This window comes from Aulonocara sp. 'chitande type north' Nkhata Bay, linkage group LG12 (genome assembly GCF_057382095.1).
Source record: "Aulonocara sp. 'chitande type north' Nkhata Bay isolate Kocher_YH1m ecotype deep benthic linkage group LG12, A_spYH_male_GT1.1, whole genome shotgun sequence".
In the NCBI taxonomy this organism is placed as follows: Eukaryota; Metazoa; Chordata; class Actinopteri; order Cichliformes; family Cichlidae; genus Aulonocara; species Aulonocara sp. 'chitande type north' Nkhata Bay.
The window spans coordinates 36,195,349-36,213,543 of record NC_141355.1 but is presented as its reverse complement, the minus strand read 5'-3'; the positions used below and the strand labels follow the sequence as shown (position 1 = coordinate 36,213,543).

Below are 18,195 nucleotides of genomic sequence, written 5' to 3'. Positions count from 1 at the left end.
TGGATTAGCATCTCAGGCTAGAGGCAGAAACAATAACACAAGCAAAAACAATAAAAGGAATAAGGTCTGCGGCCTGCAAAACATCCCCTCTGTGGATGGTTGTCTTGCTGTCGTCTCTCCAGTGCACCTGCTGTCTGTTCGATTTGAAAAGCAACTGAAATGGATTCAGTGGTTTTTGCTTCTTTATTGGACAGACTAATATCCCTGAAGAACGCCTGACTTTGCGTATACTGTGATGATCGAGTGCTTTTTACGAGCGTATAATGAAGGTGTGAACACAAGAGCCAAATTTAGACACCACAATAACAGCAAACTCGAACTAAGAATCCAAATTCCTGAATACCACAAAACCCACAAATAACCCACCATCAGGCCGACCACGGATTTACTCATGTGTGCAGCCTCAACCTTGAAAGATTCACATTTGAAGTTTGAAGGGGGTGATGGTCACCGTGACTCATTTTTATCATTCTGAGACGATAATGGAAACTTCAGACCCCCCCCTCCTGCAGCCTGCCCACACTTCCATGGTTATTCCACTTCCTGCTCTTTTCATTGCTGGTTTGAACATATGTACACGTTTCTGACTATGTTCTGTTTGTTTATGTTGACATGAAAAAAAGTTCCACCTTAGAGTCTCAGACCTTACGCCTTTTCACTTTCCACTTGGAAACAAACTAAGCTCTTCGGCTTAGCTATTCATCTGGGTAGACATGCAACCATAAAAGGTCCCACATCCTATTTCACAGTAACTGTCACTTACTGCCATCTCTATCGTGCAGTTAACACGTGGGATTCTTGATTCCCCAGCTACAGGAAACTCTCTATCTGTTAATGCCATTTAGACCAGAACTGTGAGGTTTGAGCTCATAAACTGTAGCTAATGCCTACGACGCTTCGAGGTGTTAACCACACATCTTCTCTGTATCAGTAAATGAAAGAAAAAACACTGTTTCTGAGCAGAACTGAAAAGAATAAAGTCCGGGCACTCGTTTTGCTGACTGTCATATTTGATGTGTGCGCTGCAATTCAAGATTACAGAATCAAAAGGTGCTGCATGTTTATGCACTGGGGTGAGACTGGAAAAGCCCTCTGTAAATAAAGTTTTTGCAAAGTTATTGCAAAGCTATGAAGGAAAGATGGCGAAAGTGCTGACTGTGCATCGTAGTAAGCTCGTCAGTATTAGGTAAGAAACGAGGACGAGACTCGATATTTCGCAAAAGTTGAAAAGTTCTTGTGTTGCCAAACCAAAGGCGATGAGGGAATCCCACCTAAGATGTAGCCGCTGTGATGTCACCAGCCTGTCGCTCAACTCTGAATTTACAGCATTAACGTTTTGGATGCCGTAATGTTGGATTTTTGCTAAAGTGATCATATTTAGATATGAGGATGCTAAGGTGCAAGTCATGTGAAAAACTGTCTTTCTTAACACAACAGTGGACGTCCCAGCAAATTCGCCGCAAAGTCAGACTCTGCAATGTTCAGAGAAACTGCAACAAACAACCCCTGTGTTGACCCAGGGTGAGATCTAAAACCTGAAGGGACACCGGCCCTCGTGGACTGAGATTGGGGACCCCTGCTGAATGTTAACGTTCATGACCGTCCAATTAGGGGTGGGGAACTCCAGGCTTCAAGGGCCGGTGTCCTGCAGGTTTTAGATCTCACCCTGGGTCAACACACCTGAATCACATGATTGGCTCATTACCAGGCCTGTGGAGAACTTCAAGACATGCTGAGGAGGTCATTTAGCCATTTGAATCAGCTGTGATGGATCAAGAAAACATCTAAAACCTGCAGGACATCGTCCTTTGAGGCCTGGATTTCCACACCGGTGGATTAGAAGAAAGCTTGTTTAGAAGAGCTAAACATAACAGTGCGGCTCAGGTTTGCAAAGCTGCATCTGAGCACAGTTCAGGCTGTGGCAGCTGTCTTGAATATTTTTCCACTTGTGAATAATTTTCTTCACTGTAGAACGATCGACTTCTAATGGTTTGGGAAAGGACCATTCAGCTGAGCCCTTCCTCTGCTGCATACACGAGCGCTCTGTGATGCTGGGGAGATATTATGAAGTAACTCCCCTTCCACATAATAATATTTTCCATATCCCCACCACTGTGGGATGATAGGGGAATTTGTTGACCTTACATTTATCAGGAGGCACGTGTTTAATAAGGCCGTGATGTCTACGTGTCACGAACTGTTGTGTTTGTGTAGTAATACCAAATCTAACAACTATAAATCTCACACGGACACACCGCCCCTGAGTTAAAGACTAAACTAGTGCTGAAACTAATCAGCTAAACTGAAACTGAACAACAATTTAAAAAAAAAAAAAAAACTTTCCCAAAATGAAAACTTCCCCCCCCCCAAAGAATAACTCAAAGAATTAGGGTAAAATAACGCTTACATACTGCTCAAAGTTTATGGTTTGGGTCAACTTTCTAGACTGCAAGTGTCTAGAGAATCATTTATAGTGTATACATAGCCTGAAATTAATAAATGAACAATTGATCCTGATTAATGTTTCAGAGCGCAGGAATAGTTCATGTTCACATGAGAGCATGTCCTGTTTTTCATCATAAATATGAATATTAATTCACAGAGCACAAAACATGCTTATTGTCGGCCAGTCTGTGGCAGGAAACTTTATGTGGGTTTATGTGTGGGTTCCCACTCTCACTGAAATGGCAGATCAAGCACATTTATGATCTTATGACTTCCCCCAACTCCCTTTCGTTACCTATTAACTCAGAATAAAGTGATTTTAATTTGTCAGAGGTTCAATTTTTTTATTATGGGGACTTAAGCTTGCAGTTGTAAATGTAATGTATTTGCTTTTATATTGCGCTTTCCTAGTTTTACTGCCCACTTAGACTCCCTCCCAGTTTCAAGTTACCTGTTAACTTAACATGCTTGTTTCTGGGTTGTGGGAGGAAACTGGAGGAAACCCACTTCAGGTACTCTGAAGTGGTTCAAACATCCACACAGAAACTCTCCTGCCAGGATTGGAACCAGAATCCTTGAGCTGATCGTATGAACCACTGTAGCACTCTGCTGCCCTATTTCTAACTCAGCAACCATCTCTCAAGGTGCCCTTTGACCCCTGTATGTTCTGTTCCTTATGTGCTCATGTCCAAGTGTCATCATTCCCGAAAGTTCTCTAAAACCACCATCATGCCTCAATTTACAGAAAATTGTGCCAGCTATATAACAGTATTAAACTTTTTTCTTTGTTTGTTTTTTTTAATTGTGCATTTTGGGCCACTTTATAAAAATTAATTAAATTTCAGGCTGAAAAATGATATTTAAATTATTTTTGCTGCTGTCACATTTGACCAAAAGAGCATGTAAGGGTCAAATTTAGGGATTGAATTTAAACCTATAAGTCAAACTTTTACTATACGCTTGTTAAAAAGAAACGACTGAAGCCTGATCTTAAGAGTAGAGAGGATGATAATACAATACAGTCAGATCTTTAAAATATGATAACTCTGGCAAATGCATTTGAAGTCTAATGCAGAAGCAAGTGGCGATTATTTCCCTCCGGTTATTTACCAGCTGAGCGAAGAGCTGATACGGTTGTGTAGAGCGCTCTCTGCTGGTGGAGTTGGAGGATTGCACTTAAATAATTTGGCCCAATATTGAAGGAGTATTTTCATTCCATAATTTGGATTATATATAGTAGGATGATCCTGGAAATGTATCCACATGCTGTTATTGATATTACATCTAATTTATTGTCTACGTTTTCAAGCAAATCGACCAATGAAAGCTCTGAAGTTCTGAAAATGTTGGACCAGAAGATAAAAACATCAAATGTTGTGATCTGTTGAGCTTTGAGGAGACCACGGATCGGACCAGAGGTGTAGAGTTGCTCGTGTTTTGCTAAAAAGTGACTGCCAGTTTTTCCTCTTATGACTCTGCATGAGCAGGTGTTCTAGTAGCTGCATTTTCAATACAGAAGAGACTTTGCAGCAGATTATAGAGTCAGTATAAAAACATTTAAACCATTCTAGTAACGATGCTATGAACTGCTGTAACTTTACAGCTGTGGTTCATGTAGTTTCAGTGAGGTAGACCTTAACAAATGTCTAAGATTTGGTGAAAAATACTAATAACAGAAAACGGACGGCTCTTTCTGTTAAGCATCCTTGTGACTCTGTTTTATTATATTATATATATCATATTATATCATATTAAGATAATGAAAAACACAACGACAAACTCGGGTTAGCTTTTTATTGTTTAGAAGTCATCTTTTAAAAGAAATATACAAAAAAATAAAGAATCATTGTAACTATTGTGTGTTTGGAAATAAATTTCCAACTCAATCTCTACAAATTTAGGTTACACTAGTTTCGTTATAATAGAAGAATTTGCTAAAAGAAAAAAACAAAAGCACAGGGAGGCGAGTTGTGTGCATAGCTTATGACAAACCTCCAAACAGAACCAAAACCATATAAATAAAGGCTTTAAACTAAATCAAGAGGCTCTGGTGACCCTAAACTCTGACTAAAGTGGTTCATCCCCAAATGTGAGAATAACTAACTGTGTGATTAATAAACTATAATAAAATCTATAATGAGCATAATGTGAAGCAGAACAGGAAAAAAGATAACAAGTTCACTGATAAAGAGTCTTAAAATCTTACCTTTTAAAATAGTAAACATGGAGAGCAATTTGTTGTTTTTCTCGGTTTCATTTTACTATAAATTCTTAAACCTCTGCAGCTACGGCGTCTCTAAACAGCTTCTCAGAGCCCATCAGGACGCCTTTACAAACTCCAAACCTAAACACTAAAAATGATTTCTTATCAGTAATTTAATCTAAAACTGTTGAGTCTCTAATCTTTAAAATACAATAAGGGGCGAACAAATTATTTAAAGACAACAAACAAACAAACAAACAAACAAAAAAGGCCGGTTTAACTGTCCTGCTCTTCTTCACACAAAAAAATGTTTTTTCACATTCCTGTTAATCAGATAAACAAAAATCTATTTTACTTTTGAGTAACTGAAAGCTCTCTTAAAGAAACTGGTTAAAATGTATATAAAAGAGCACAACACTGAAAAGATAAGATCCTTTATCACTGTCTGAATTTCTCCAGGCTGGTTATCTATGAGAAATCTATGTATTTCCATTATATTTTTACACATTTAATAAAGAAAAATATATTTTATTCTTCAGCAAAATGACCTGTTTTAACTCAGCCATGAGTTTAGTAAACATACAAGGCACAACTTTTATGTAATTCACAGCATTATCAGCTTTTTTGATTGTTTTACAAAAGAAAAATAAGATTTTAAGACTCTTTCTTTAGGATAGAAATCTATTTTCCATCCTGAGGTGGAAAACTTTGTAGAGCAGCTGAAACCTTTCTTTAAAAGAAGCTTAAACCAGCCCGCTGGTTGGCAACACAGAAACTCTGCTGATCTGCTGTTAAACAAAGCACCCTGCAAAGCCCTGTCCCTCCACCAGGGGGCGACAGAGGCTTTCGCAGCAAAAGGCCATCGCTAGTTTACTGCATGGAGCTAGTGTTTTTCTGAGGAGAGAATTAACTAACTGATCGTCGATGTGAGTGAGCAAAAGTGCAGCTTGAAACTTAAGCATGCTGAAGTGAGTAACCCCTCAAACAAACAAACAAACAAACAAACAAACAAACAGTTCTCTCTTCACCAGCACTCGGACTTAACAGTTTTCATCGTGCTTTAGGGTCATTTAAGAGAAACTTTACAGGCACAGAGTGGTTGTAGTGATTTCCCTGATCAACAGGACACGACTTCAAACTAAAACAAAAAGTTTCTGCTCAGTGTTGTTTTTTTTTTAAACATCTGGATCACATTCAGTGTTGATTTGGTGCCTTCAATGGGAGATCAGATGCTTCAGAATTGGGCACTTTTAAATCATTTATGCGCAGAGAGTTATCCTGCTTGGCTGCTGAGCCTCAGATGAGGACTTCTGGAGATGGAAACCTTTCCATAATTCTTTTTTAACAAAGGCGCCCTTCCCTGCCCTTCTTACTGCGATCTGAGAGGTATTTAAAGGCAGCAGTACGTATTTTCATGCATGTAGTACATGAAAGTTTTCAGTACGTACTGCATCCAGTTAGTGTTCAATCGATTACTGCCATCTTAAACGTGCATTTTAAAGGAATTTTGGCAGCTCTGAAGCTAAAAACACGTTGGATTAGTGTATATTTATTACAAAGCTTAATAATCAGCTCAATGCTTGAAATATTTTTTAATCTATAAAACCTGCTGTTACTGTGTCACAGCAGCAGCTCAGGAGAAACGTTTTTGTGCATTTTTACCGCCTTTTAAACGTCACAGAAACAGCTTAACGGAGCGCAGCACGAGCGCTGCCACAAACTTCACATAAAGTGCACACTGATGAGGTTTTCCTCTCACGGCGTCAGACCAGCTGAAGCTCCAGGAAAAAGAAAAAAAAAAAAAAGTCAAGCTGATGCACGTGCTGGTCCACGTGTCGCCTCTCCTGCTGCTCGGTTTAATGGCTCTCGATCACCACGGGCTCGTAGCCACCAGCAGGCACCCTGCAGGGATCCAAACACAGAATCAGAGTTAGCAATAGCAAGCAGAATTCAGTTTCAGAGTTTACCGTTTCTCCACATTAAACAGTGAAAACAGACATGAAAACGGATTAAAAAAGAAAGTGGACTATAGGACTGAACTGTGCATGTTTCACATTCAGATGCATGATATATGCTTCTAAATGGAGAACGGATGTGCTGGTTCACACTAGCAGTAATTTAGCCCTCGTCTTATACTTGCACTTTATGATTTCATGTTTCTATGATCCATGTTTGACCTCCTCTCTCTCTGGTCCAACCGTAATGCTGATTCTGTTCTTGCGAGTTATTAAAAACTTTTATCTTCATAATAATCAGTTTTGTTGAAAAAAAGCAAAAAACCCTCCTAAAAATAATTGAGGGAACACTGGATCATCACAGTAAAACCACTTCAGGGAAATTAATCTACATAGTCAGGAAGCATAAACCACAGTGAATCCATTCCTCTCTCCTCATCCCTCCTCACTGATTGTTCTATATAGTTTTGCTTTTTGTTAGTGTGCTTATCACCTCATCACAGCTTGAGACAGGACCTGCAGCCCCGAGAAGGTTTGCTCCATCAAAGCACAGTTTCAAAAGTATTACGGCGATACTAGGAGAGGGGCTGTTACACAAGAAGAGCTGGCAACGCCATCGACCCAGTAGTAGAACTGCTATCTGCTCCTTTGTGCAACGAGGAGCTGGGGGAGCCAGAGCCCTACAGAAGGACCTCCAGTGAGTGACTCATGCATGTTTCTAAGCAGACTGTCATAATCAGACTTCATGAGGAGTCGAGCATCCTCTAGTGGGACCTGAGCTCAGAACAGCACAGTGTACTATAACTGGAAGTTATCATTTTCATACAGCAGCTGAAAAGGACTCACAATAGTTTATGCTTCTCGACTGGACAGACCGATTTACCTGACATTTAACTGAATGAGTTCTCCATAACTGCTGTGAATTACAGCCATAACTCTTAGAAAAAGGAAGAAGCCACCAAATCATAGGAGCCTATTTGAGCTTCTCATAAGAGGGAGAGTGACATAGAGATGGTGAAACAAGGGGAAGAGGATGACAGGGCTTTAAATTCATATTTCAAAGTTGGGTCCTCAGAGGGAGATTTACGGTATGTAAATTATTACATTGCTGTGATTTTCCAGTATTTTTGGAAACCGACTAGACTTCATGCAGCTCCTGCACTCCAATACTGAAACTCAAGTTCTGGGAAGTGAGAAATAAACCAAAAACAAAGACAGCAGAGCTCCTCACCTATTTCCAAGCCTGATGCCGCTGAGCGCCGTGGTTCCGTCTCTGCTGACGAACAGGCGCAGGTTGCTGTCTGAAAGTCCAGAAACACAGAAACTGAGTTAAGGCCAGCTGATGGAAACCAGAAGGCACAGCGAAGAGAAGGTGACGGAGCACAGAGTCGGAAAACTGAAGAAGCGCTCGGGCCAAAGATGGTGCAGCAGCTGCCTTTTTCTGCTTTTAGGCATCAAATTAACTGTGAGAGCTTCATATGAAGAGATTCACTGTAAACAAATGAGGCCTTACTGAAGAGTTACAGTCTGCAGCTACGGCTGGTGATGACATCATTTCCCACAAATTCACATCAGCTTTACACAGACTACAAATTGCCGGTAAAGCGTGAATCTGCGTTCAGCACCCAGTAAACTTTTTGAAAACACTCCGGAAATAAGTAAACTGTATATTCTCTGAAAAATTATTGTACTAAGCAGCATGTTTTTGATCTTTTCTTTTTTGTACCTTCAGTGTGGCTGATGTCTGCAAAGTTCTGGCTTTGGACGATTTTCTCCACGATGTCGTCGGCATCCATGCGAGTGTCGTTCACCCAGGAGGGGTGACTCTCCACCGAGTCCTGCTTCCTCCTGAAACACAGTGAAGAATGAAGATTGTGTAGTTTGAACAGAACTAGGCTACCAATCACACGACCAAGCGTACTCTGTGTGTACCTCGGAGGCCTATTTGGGGGTAAAACTGGTCGTGGGGGTCGAGGGGGTCTCTCCGGACGTCCAGCGTCCTTGTCCCCATCTGGGGGGGTGTCAACCGTGAAGCACAAGCCCCCGGAGGTGCTGCTTCCTGTCGAGGTATTTCTGCGATGCGTGAGGTCCGACAGGCTGGAGGAACAGGAGTGCTCCGTGCTGTATCCTGCAGAAGGCCGTGAGGACATCAGTGTCAGATGTTAAACAGCAGCGGTGTTAAAATCATGCTCACCCCGTCATGGATGAAACATCCGTGTGAGACCTGAGATTGTGTACCTGAGATTTTGCTGTGCTGGCTGGCATAGCTGGAGTTACGAGAGTGACCAGACTGGAAAGCTTCTGCGGGAACCGACGGATTCACCTCAGATTCCTCCAGGAGTCCTGAAGGTACACAAAGAAGAAAAAAGCACCACTGTTACCACCTCATACGTGATAATAATTGGTAAAAATGTCTGTAAAGAGCAGACATAATGCAGTCTTTTCACTTTCGCAGCAGAAATCTAACCATCTATATATTTACGGCTTGTGGTTGAGGATCTGCACGTTTTCTTTGCATGGAAAAGGTTAACAAACTCAGCCTTCCAAGTCTGAAACGAAAACAGGTTTCTTTTTTTTTTAGTTTAATTCAAACCTAAAATCCTAAACGCAGTCGGCTAGTTTTCCCATACAAAGAAAATTAACTCTGGGAATTTCTGGCTCCAAGCAAAACATCTGGCTGAGATTTAGGAAAGTTGGGCCGAGATCAAAAAGATTGGAGTCCAATTTCAAGAACACATTATCTGATCTTTCATACTTTTCTTAATCTCATTTGTTTTAGACATTACTTCAGTGGGATTTATCCTTCAGTCTGACAGTTTGACAGATGCCACCGAGTTCAGGAGCTGTTTGGCTTTAACATTCGTGGATGGTTATGATGAAGAGAAATCTGTCCGTGGATTCAACTCAAATCTCTTCTGACTTAAACTTCACTGCACCTGGAAAACAGCTGTGGGGGTGTAAAACCATTTTATTGATTCAGAATCCAAAGAAAATCTGCTCATCAAATTCAAATCCTTCCAAATATCTCCCTAAAACTCAAGATAAACAGTAAAGTACACCTTTCACCTTCCAAGTATAATATACTGATCATTTACATATTTGCTCTTTGTATTACCAGTCTCTTCCTCTCAGACATATTGTGCTTTTCCTTATTTTTCTGTCATACTAAACCTGTTAAAATGATGAAAGGTCATATAAAACATGCCCAAGGTTTAGGCTTCAGCCTGCTACAGATGCTCAGTTTCAGTCCTATTTCTTCGTAGCACACGTCGTGTACCTGAGCTGATGATGGAAGGCCGATGTTTGGAGCCTCGGCCCAGGGAAACCCCTCCCGGCGGTCCAGGCTCAGCAGTGCCCTCCCCCTTGCAGTCCAGCTGCAGGGTGTGCTCCTGTCCTGGGATGGAGATGGACTTTGCTGTGCTTTGAGGTCTGCAGGGTAAAAAAAAAAAAAAAAAGAGAAAAGATACACAGCTTATCAGCCTGGGACAGACTAAATGGGGACAGCGGTGCAGTTCTGCTTAGCTTGGCACGCTCAGATAAGATTTGTTTTATTGAGGGAGGAAAAACTGAGTCATTTTGGCAACAAAGGACAGAACGGCACAAAGTTATAAGCACTAAGGAATCTGGTTGAAATGAACTTTAAATACCAGTAACATATTAAATACCAGTGGATTGCGCAAAAGGTTTTACTGCTATGCAATACTGTAGAAAATATTGTTTGTTAAGCTGGAAATGTATAGTCTGTCTGTTTGTTTTTTTACTTTCACAAATATTACATAAAGAAAAAATAAACAGAAATCTTCAAGACTTCCAAAGAGTAACTAAAATCCCCCACAATAAAAAACACTTTAAAAACTATTATCTGTGGTCTGGAGTATGTTCGCCTTCACAGTAAAAGTTGTGCCTTATCACGGCAACCACAATGTTTCCAAAGGTGCAGCTTTTATTTTGGAGGCAAGCGTTCCCGTTTCCAGTTTGTGCCACTCTTTTCACAGTGTCACTACTACTGCCCAGCAAGTAGTGTTTGCAGACAAGTCATCATCTTCCATGCAAACTGCAGGCAACTACGTAAATCTGACACCAGTCAAACCAATCGCAAGGTTTTTGCTGCAGCACATTTTTCCCTAGCAACCTAGAGGATGCCTGAGCACAGCTAATCACATATTTATTTATCAGTTTTAATCATTAGCACATCTTTTGAGAATTCATTGTGACATCTTACATCTCACACTGAGGATTACTCACGTTTTAAAGCACGGATCTCCCGACAGGAGGGTCATCCCAATGATCACCTTTTGGGGAAAAAATTAAAAGAGCATTTTTTAAAACTGTCATTTGAAGGACATCTCAAACAGGAAATTGATTTCAGACAATGAAACAAACAAACAAACAAACAAACAAACAAAGTACTTTAAAGCCCTAACTAAAGAATAATCTACTTTTGTCACAAGATTCATCATGGATTCATTCATCAGATTCATCATGGCCACACACATCCACTCAGGGTAAACAAACCTTTTCATGACACTTTTCAATACCTTTAAATCTTTCATCTAAGTTTCTGATAATCATTACTACCAGTTCACGATGGATAATATGGATAAATCCACAACGCAACAGGAGATGCCGAAACCTCACAGAGGCAAGACGACATCATCCACCGACACCAGCGACCTGACAACAGATATCGAAGTCAGTGTTCTTGCATCGATAAATAAAAAACTGGACTTACTTGGAGCACTACATAACAAAATAAAATAAAAAAACTCCTATCAAGTCTTAAATGCATGCATAACTACATCGAAAAATTCAAGAAAACAAAACCATGAAGGAAACGATATCGAACATCCAAACAAGCAGCATGCCTGACAAAACCAGCTTCTCTGGCATTACTCAGCTGAAACTACAAGACTTCGAGTTATACCTACTCACAACCTAAATATGAAAACTTCCAGATTAGCCCTTTATCCACAGTTAAAATGAAGATGCTTCCACAACTTAATTACCTGTTTTAATTGCTTCCAATTACCTTACTTAAATCCATCATTAAATCTAAATCAAACTTAATAACTCACTGGAACCACCTAAATGATCAGATAAATTAATAAAAATAATTAATACAAGGAAAAAACTCATATTCAGACTAAGTTAATATGTACCTCAGAAACGACAACAGTAATTTCACCGGGAAAAAGACTTTGCCTTCTCTCTACCACCTCAGACCTCTGAATTAAAACATGCATGAATATATTTTACCCAACCAGGAACACAAACCTACAACTTATACAGTATAAAGTTATTCACACATCACTCAAAGGAAAATGGTTCAAATGGTTTTGTCGATACAGGCGCTTGTTAACTAAGGCGGTGTGAAAATAATTATCGGCGCTACCCAAACTGTACACATGTAAACCTTTTCATTCCACTGTTGTAACGTAACCTAAAGCTGGCAGATTTTATTTTATTTCACTTGTTCAACACATTGTTATCTTTACTTCATTTTTCATTTTCCTTTCAGTTTCAAAGTGAAGTCAGACCCTAACCCAGTGGCTGAAACCTCCCAAAAATGTCCATCTTACGCTCATGCCGAGATGTAACGTGACTAAACTGAAAAGACCGTTTTCTTAAGAAGTAATGAGCATCAACTGGAAAAGCCTGGAGTAGTTCCCATTAATCCCATCTGTGACGTGTGAGTCACAAACATCTGCGCAACACAAAGTCTTCCAGAAACTCGAGATGACAAAAAGACTCGTGACTGTTTTGCTTCACAGAGTGGTTTGTGTTCATGGTCACTGGGTGGCGCCATAGAGTTCCTGAACTTCCCAGCCTCCATCATCCACAAAGGCAATGAAGTGACTCAGCTTCATCGTAAGCTGTGCTCATTTCCATTGTGTTTATACAAAAACAATTTCAATTAAAAAGAGAAACATTTCTTGAAGCCTAAAACGACGCCTGTTTTTTTAAATTTATTTTTTTGTCAAGGACACTAAACAGTTATTGAAGAAAAAAAAAAAAACGCATAAAAACCTAATAATTTCACAGATTGAGAAATAAATTCTATTTTCTTGGTACACTTTAGGACCCTTAGTACCAACTGAGCATCATTTTAACCTCCCTGAGTATTTTTGCTGATCGTGTCCATCCCCCTTATGACCACTGCATGATCGTCTCAAATTGGTTTCTTGAACACACCAGTGAGCTCACTGAACCCAAATGGCCTTCAGATCTCAATAGAACACCTTTATAATGTGTTATAACACAGGATTTACATCTTGGATGTGCAGCTGACAAATCTGCAGCAGCTGTGTGATGCTGTCATGTCAACATGGACCAAAAGCTTTGGGGAATTTTTCCAGCACACTGTTGAATTAAGGCTGTTAAGGATGTCCAACCAGGTACCAGCTAGTCTCCTTTTAATGCAGCAGTTTTTTTTGAGTATTTCAGCACCACACTATCATCATAAAACACAAACACAATGAAGGTGAAAAAGACATGACACTGGTCCTGGAAGGAGGCAGATCTCATCACAACTCAGCTTTAAATAAAAGAGGGGACAACTTCCTCCTCATTCTCTGTCTGTCCAGTCTGTTCACTTCTTAATAAACATCCATTATTCCTATTTCAGTGCTCATCTCCTTGCCTTCAGTATGGAGTTGTCCTGCCGTGTGTTCTTCGTGTCATATCCCTCCAGCAGACAGCAGCGCACGGTGGAGCCCGAACCTGCGAACTCCGCCATGTTGAGGTCTGTGAAGCCCAGCTGGGCGTGAAGAGAAGTTTGAACAGAGTTAATTCAAGCTGCTCTAATGGAGGCCTTCCCCGGTCTTTATTTTTGGCACACGTTCGAGGTAAAGCAGATTTCTGAGACACCCATCATTTAGCAAGCCAAGTAATTTTACGCAGTTATCGTCACAAGCGTTTGAAGTGTGAAGCAGATGACAGAGTGCAAAAACCACAAGTCAGTCTTTACAGACATCAACCCAGACTGAGAGTGAAACCTGCATTTTGAAAGTTGTTTTAAGTATCCTTTTTTTTTTTTATTGTACTGATGTTACATAGTTTCATAACATCAGTTTATCTTATCAGTTTTAGTTTGATTAATCTTCACTTTCACTGGTTCTCTGTTGTAGAAACTACAGTCTTTCTTTTAAATGTCCTCTGCAGACTTTAAACATCCATTTCTTTCCTTTATAATTATCTGTCAAACCACTTCAAAGCCCAACTGTTTCAGATGTCTTACTCCTTTTTAGGATGGCAGATTTACAACAGATAAACATAAAACATTTAGGTTAAAAGCAATCCACTTGTTGCATGGTCATAAACATTAGTAAATAAGTGTGGCACTTTCTGTTTATGCTACTCGACAGATGAGTTTTTCTTTTATAGATTTAATGTTCAGTGGTTAATTCTCATTAAATATGACCAATTTTTGAGGTCCTCGTGAGCCAAACACTGCTTAAGAGCTTCGTTTCTGACGTGTTTTTCTACTCTTGGCCTTATGATATCATGGAGAGGGGATATCCCTAATATGGTCATCTTAAGAGCACAGAAGCCCCATCCACCTGCACATTATTCCTTTTGCGTGCGCAAAGCAGTTCATCAGAAAAAAGTTGCATGAAAGTGAGAGGATTTAATAGGTCTGTTTAATCTGGTATGAGATAAGGATTATTTTGAACTTGAAATCATGCAAAGCTACTCTAGTAGAGTGCAAGAATGGAAATAAGGACCTGGAAATGAGCTGAACAAGACATGGACTGACATTTATAGTGTTTTTCTAATCTTACTGACCACTCAAAGCACCTTAGACTACAAACCACCTTCATTCACAGCTTTATGGTAAACTCTTTAAGCAGCCTACCTCTCATCCAATTTGCAATCACCAATTCGGGAGCAAATATTCGCAGATTTCCGACATTACTACATTCACGTGAGCACAACATTGAGCCAGTAAGATTAAAACCATGAAATCTTTATAAACTGATTTATAAAATAATCTTTATTGGTTATGATTTGCTTCCACCAGCTATCAAACCACACAATTTAACATTTCCATCTCAGGATCTTATTTTTCTTATGTACAGCAGCCCTGTTTACAAGCCATAAGGCAGATCCTTTAATCCCTTTTAATACTCCTTCAATAATCCTGCTTTTTTCACCCTAAACCACTTGATGAAAGACCTCTTCCTCCACTTCTTATCAGTAAATGTTTTAATGCTGATGAACTGGTTGTAGATGTCAATCAGGGATTTAAAGACAGCCACTGATCACACTGATAAGAAAGGGTCTGCGTGACCTTTATCTCAAAATCAGACCACAGAGCTTTTTGCCAGGTGGAAACGATGTTATTTTTATTTTATTTTTATAGCCCTCTCAAGAAAAGTGTTCCCAGATTCTTTGGGGTAGGTCCTGTTTTCTTAGGTGTGTGTTTAAGGAAGCCGTCTTCTAAGGAGGGAAGCGAGGTATATTTAACTGAAGGAAATCTAAATCAAGAACGAGGCGAATGCAGAGGAAACGGTTCCTGTCGGGCAGCAACGTCCAGGGATCAACAAAAGTTTATGTGCACGAGGGGGTTTGACCTTGGAGTTACATTTACGAGACGCTACTCATTTGTTCGGAGCTTTTACGGTTACAGTTACGGTTAAGGATAGGAAGACGCTAACAGGATGTTTCTGCAGATTCTGGGCAAATGTGATGGGAATATGATTCATTTTCATGTCCGGCTGATGGAATGCTGGCCAAACACTTCAGGGAATGCTAATATTTACATGAAACCGCTCATCTGTAACTGTATGTGTTTATGAATGTGAGAGGTGAGGAGCTCTTACCTTAGTGTACGCCTTTCCTCCTTTGAGTTCCTGCAGGGAAAACAGGAAGACTGTAATGAACTGAATGATTCAACTTCATATTACAGCATCCTTCTGATTACAGGGCTCCTAAAAGATGGATGAAATTAAAGGCTGAGGGCACACACATGGCTCCGGTGTAGCTCAGTGAGCCGCTGAGGTGGCATTCACATGGGAGAATTAGCATCAAGCCTGCATTTCTGTGGCGGTGGCTACACCAGCTACACTGAAAAGACTTAAGGTTTAATGTTTAAAAGACTTAACATATATCACAAATCAGAAAAGGTCCCTATTTACAAGACTATGGTCTGATGTCTTTTGGTATCATTTTCCATCATTTTCTTAGCAGAAAGAAGAAAAATGATAAGCTCTTGTATATTAAAGCCTACTTAAACAATTTTTAAAAGGAATTACAGAGATTTTCATCAGTCCTAGTGAATTTTTTTGTTTTTTGTTCAGGGTTTTCCATTGGAACAGCAAAACCTCTTTGGTAGGAACCAAAACTTCAGACATAAATGCCATGACATATATGAACGTACCATCCTGGAGGAGACTGACTATGAGCCAAATTTTCTGAACAGGGAAAATAGGATGCAAGTCCAATCCTCAGAGCTCATAGATGTGGTTACTTTTACTAGTGATTAACAAAATTTGCGCTTTTTTCTAAACACAGGCACACTCAGTTCATTTGAATATCAAGCACAAAAAATAAAACCTGTTTTTTTGTTTTTATCTGTGTTAATTATCAGCACAATTAGCAGTAAATTGCATGTTGCAAATGTTAGAAAATAAATTTGCATGCTTGATTTCAACATTTTCCTCCCTACACTTGGAACTCCCAGATATACACATGCAAAATGGTCAGTTGCAAAAAATCTCTACACAATTCTTATAAACAATTTTATCAGTACAGTGTAAATACCAAAATTACTGTTTTTAATGCCAAAACCCAGTTTGCACTGGTACATCACCAACTGGCCCTCTCTGTGCAGGTACCATCTCAGGCTGTAGTTTTAATTTAAATAAATAAATAAATAAATAATTAAATCCGCCAGGAGGGGTTAGAGGGGTTGCTTTTAAGGAGTTGCCCTGTTGCTGCTTCTCCAGCAAACCTGTTGTCTACATCCTCTGCACCAAACCAGCTGAAATGGATTCATAATAGTTTACAGTTGTGAAAACAAGTTTTTATCAGTTGCGTGAAATTGCCAAAGCTAAGCCTTATCTTCCTCCAAGAAACCTAGAAACACTTATCCATGCCTCCATCACCTCTAGACTGGAATACTGCAATTCTCTCTAATTAGGTCTTCAACACTCATCTCTTCATAGCTTGCAGTTCGTCCAAAATGCCGCTGCACGTCTTTTAACAGGTGTTAAAATGTATGAACACATCACTCCAGTTTTAGCAAATTTACACTGGCTCCCTGTAAAATATCGTATTGACTTTAAGATTCTTTTACTTACTTTTAAAGTTTTAAATAATATGGCGCCTAGTTTTTGTTTTGTTGTTTTTTTAAACAAACTCCTCCACATGTATGACCCCAAAAGAGCACTGAGATCATCTCGCCAGATGCTCTTAGCACAACCAAGGTCTCGATTGAAGCATAGAGATCGGGCCTTCGCAATAGCAGCACCCAGACTCTGGAATAATCTGCCAGAGGAGATTCGTACTTCAGAGTCTATTCAGTCTTTTAAATCGAGTCTTAAAACTCAATTTTTTACTTTGGCTTTAAATTCGAGTTCAGTATGAGCACCATCAGGCCTGTTTTATGTTTTTATTGTTAATTCACCGTCTTCTTATTTATCTGTATTCGTTTCTCTATTGTTTTCTCTTGTTTTTAACCAACAGTGAAGCACTTTGGTCAACTCTGTTGTTTTTAAATGTGCTATACAAATACATTTTGAATTGAATTATTTCTAACTGGACAGGCTGATCTCCCTGAAGTTTAACTGACTTTGTGTTTTGCTGCGATCGAGTGTTCCCTTCATCTTTTTGAGCAGCTTAGGAACCCAAAGTTTGTCCCCAGAGCTGACGAGGCCACTTTGACAGGCGTACCTTCCTGACTGACACCCTGCAGACAGACGGGTCCAGAACTCCAGTGTGGGGGTTGGCGCTCATTTTGGACACAAAGGTAAACCTCTTCCTCCAGCGCACACAGTGATTGTGAACCTCCTCTCTGTAAGACAGAAAAACAGGCTTCATTACATTTTGCAGTGCCTTTGCATTTCTTCATACTCCTCACTTGAAAACGATGCCAGATTGCACAAACATAAAGTCTGTATTTATACACAGACCTAAATTAAAAGCAGAATATTTTCCCAATCTCAATTTAAGGTCAAAACAAACATCGCTATATTCTCTGCCTTCAGAACGTCACATTTTTTCCAGTCCTGTCATACCCGTCTCACAGCCTCATGACCAGTGTGTCCACTGAGGATCAGATTCATCAGAGCTGTGCTGAGAAAGCATGTCATGATCCAGTTTTTCCAAAACTAACTGCAGGGCAGAGTCGGCTCCCAGGGCTTCTGACACCGATTACAATTTTTCATTTCAAAAACGTTTACGATTGTCTCGGCCTCTCACACAAACCCCACATCGTCGACCTACAATGTTGATTTTCCCACCTGTCTGACTGACAAGAAACCCATCAAGGAAGTGGTTTACAATGGTGACGAGACTTCTGTGAAAACCCAGACTGGCTTGTGAAAAACCTTTAAGTACCCATGCATCCTGGTTAACGTGTGGGAACAGAAC

The 18,195-nt window shown here is 39.9% G+C and overlaps 1 protein-coding gene across 3 annotated transcripts in view; it reads right to left on the bottom strand.

The window, feature by feature from the left end:
• Nucleotides 1-4,225: 4,225 nt before the first annotated feature.
• Nucleotides 4,226-18,195, bottom strand: part of eeig1a (estrogen-induced osteoclastogenesis regulator 1a) — a 31,130-nt gene continuing 17,160 nt past the window's right edge. For 2 of the 3 annotated variants that reach the window (XM_086315441.1, XM_086315440.1), the window contains 9 exons: nt 17,497-17,617; nt 15,426-15,455; nt 13,244-13,360; nt 10,849-10,895; nt 9,881-10,032; nt 8,842-8,946; nt 8,330-8,731; nt 7,835-7,904; nt 4,226-6,550 (listed from right to left, as the gene is read on the bottom strand). In XM_086315441.1, the coding sequence (XP_086171567.1) occupies nt 6,505-6,550; nt 7,835-7,904; nt 8,330-8,731; nt 8,842-8,946; nt 9,881-10,032; nt 10,849-10,895; nt 13,244-13,360; nt 15,426-15,455; nt 17,497-17,617 (1,090 nt within the window). In that variant the 3' untranslated portion in view covers nt 4,226-6,504. The remainder of the gene's footprint in view (nt 6,551-7,834; nt 7,905-8,329; nt 8,732-8,841; nt 8,947-9,880; nt 10,033-10,848; nt 10,896-13,243; nt 13,361-15,425; nt 15,456-17,496; nt 17,618-18,195) is intronic. The other variant, XM_086315442.1, reaches the window with a different exon arrangement.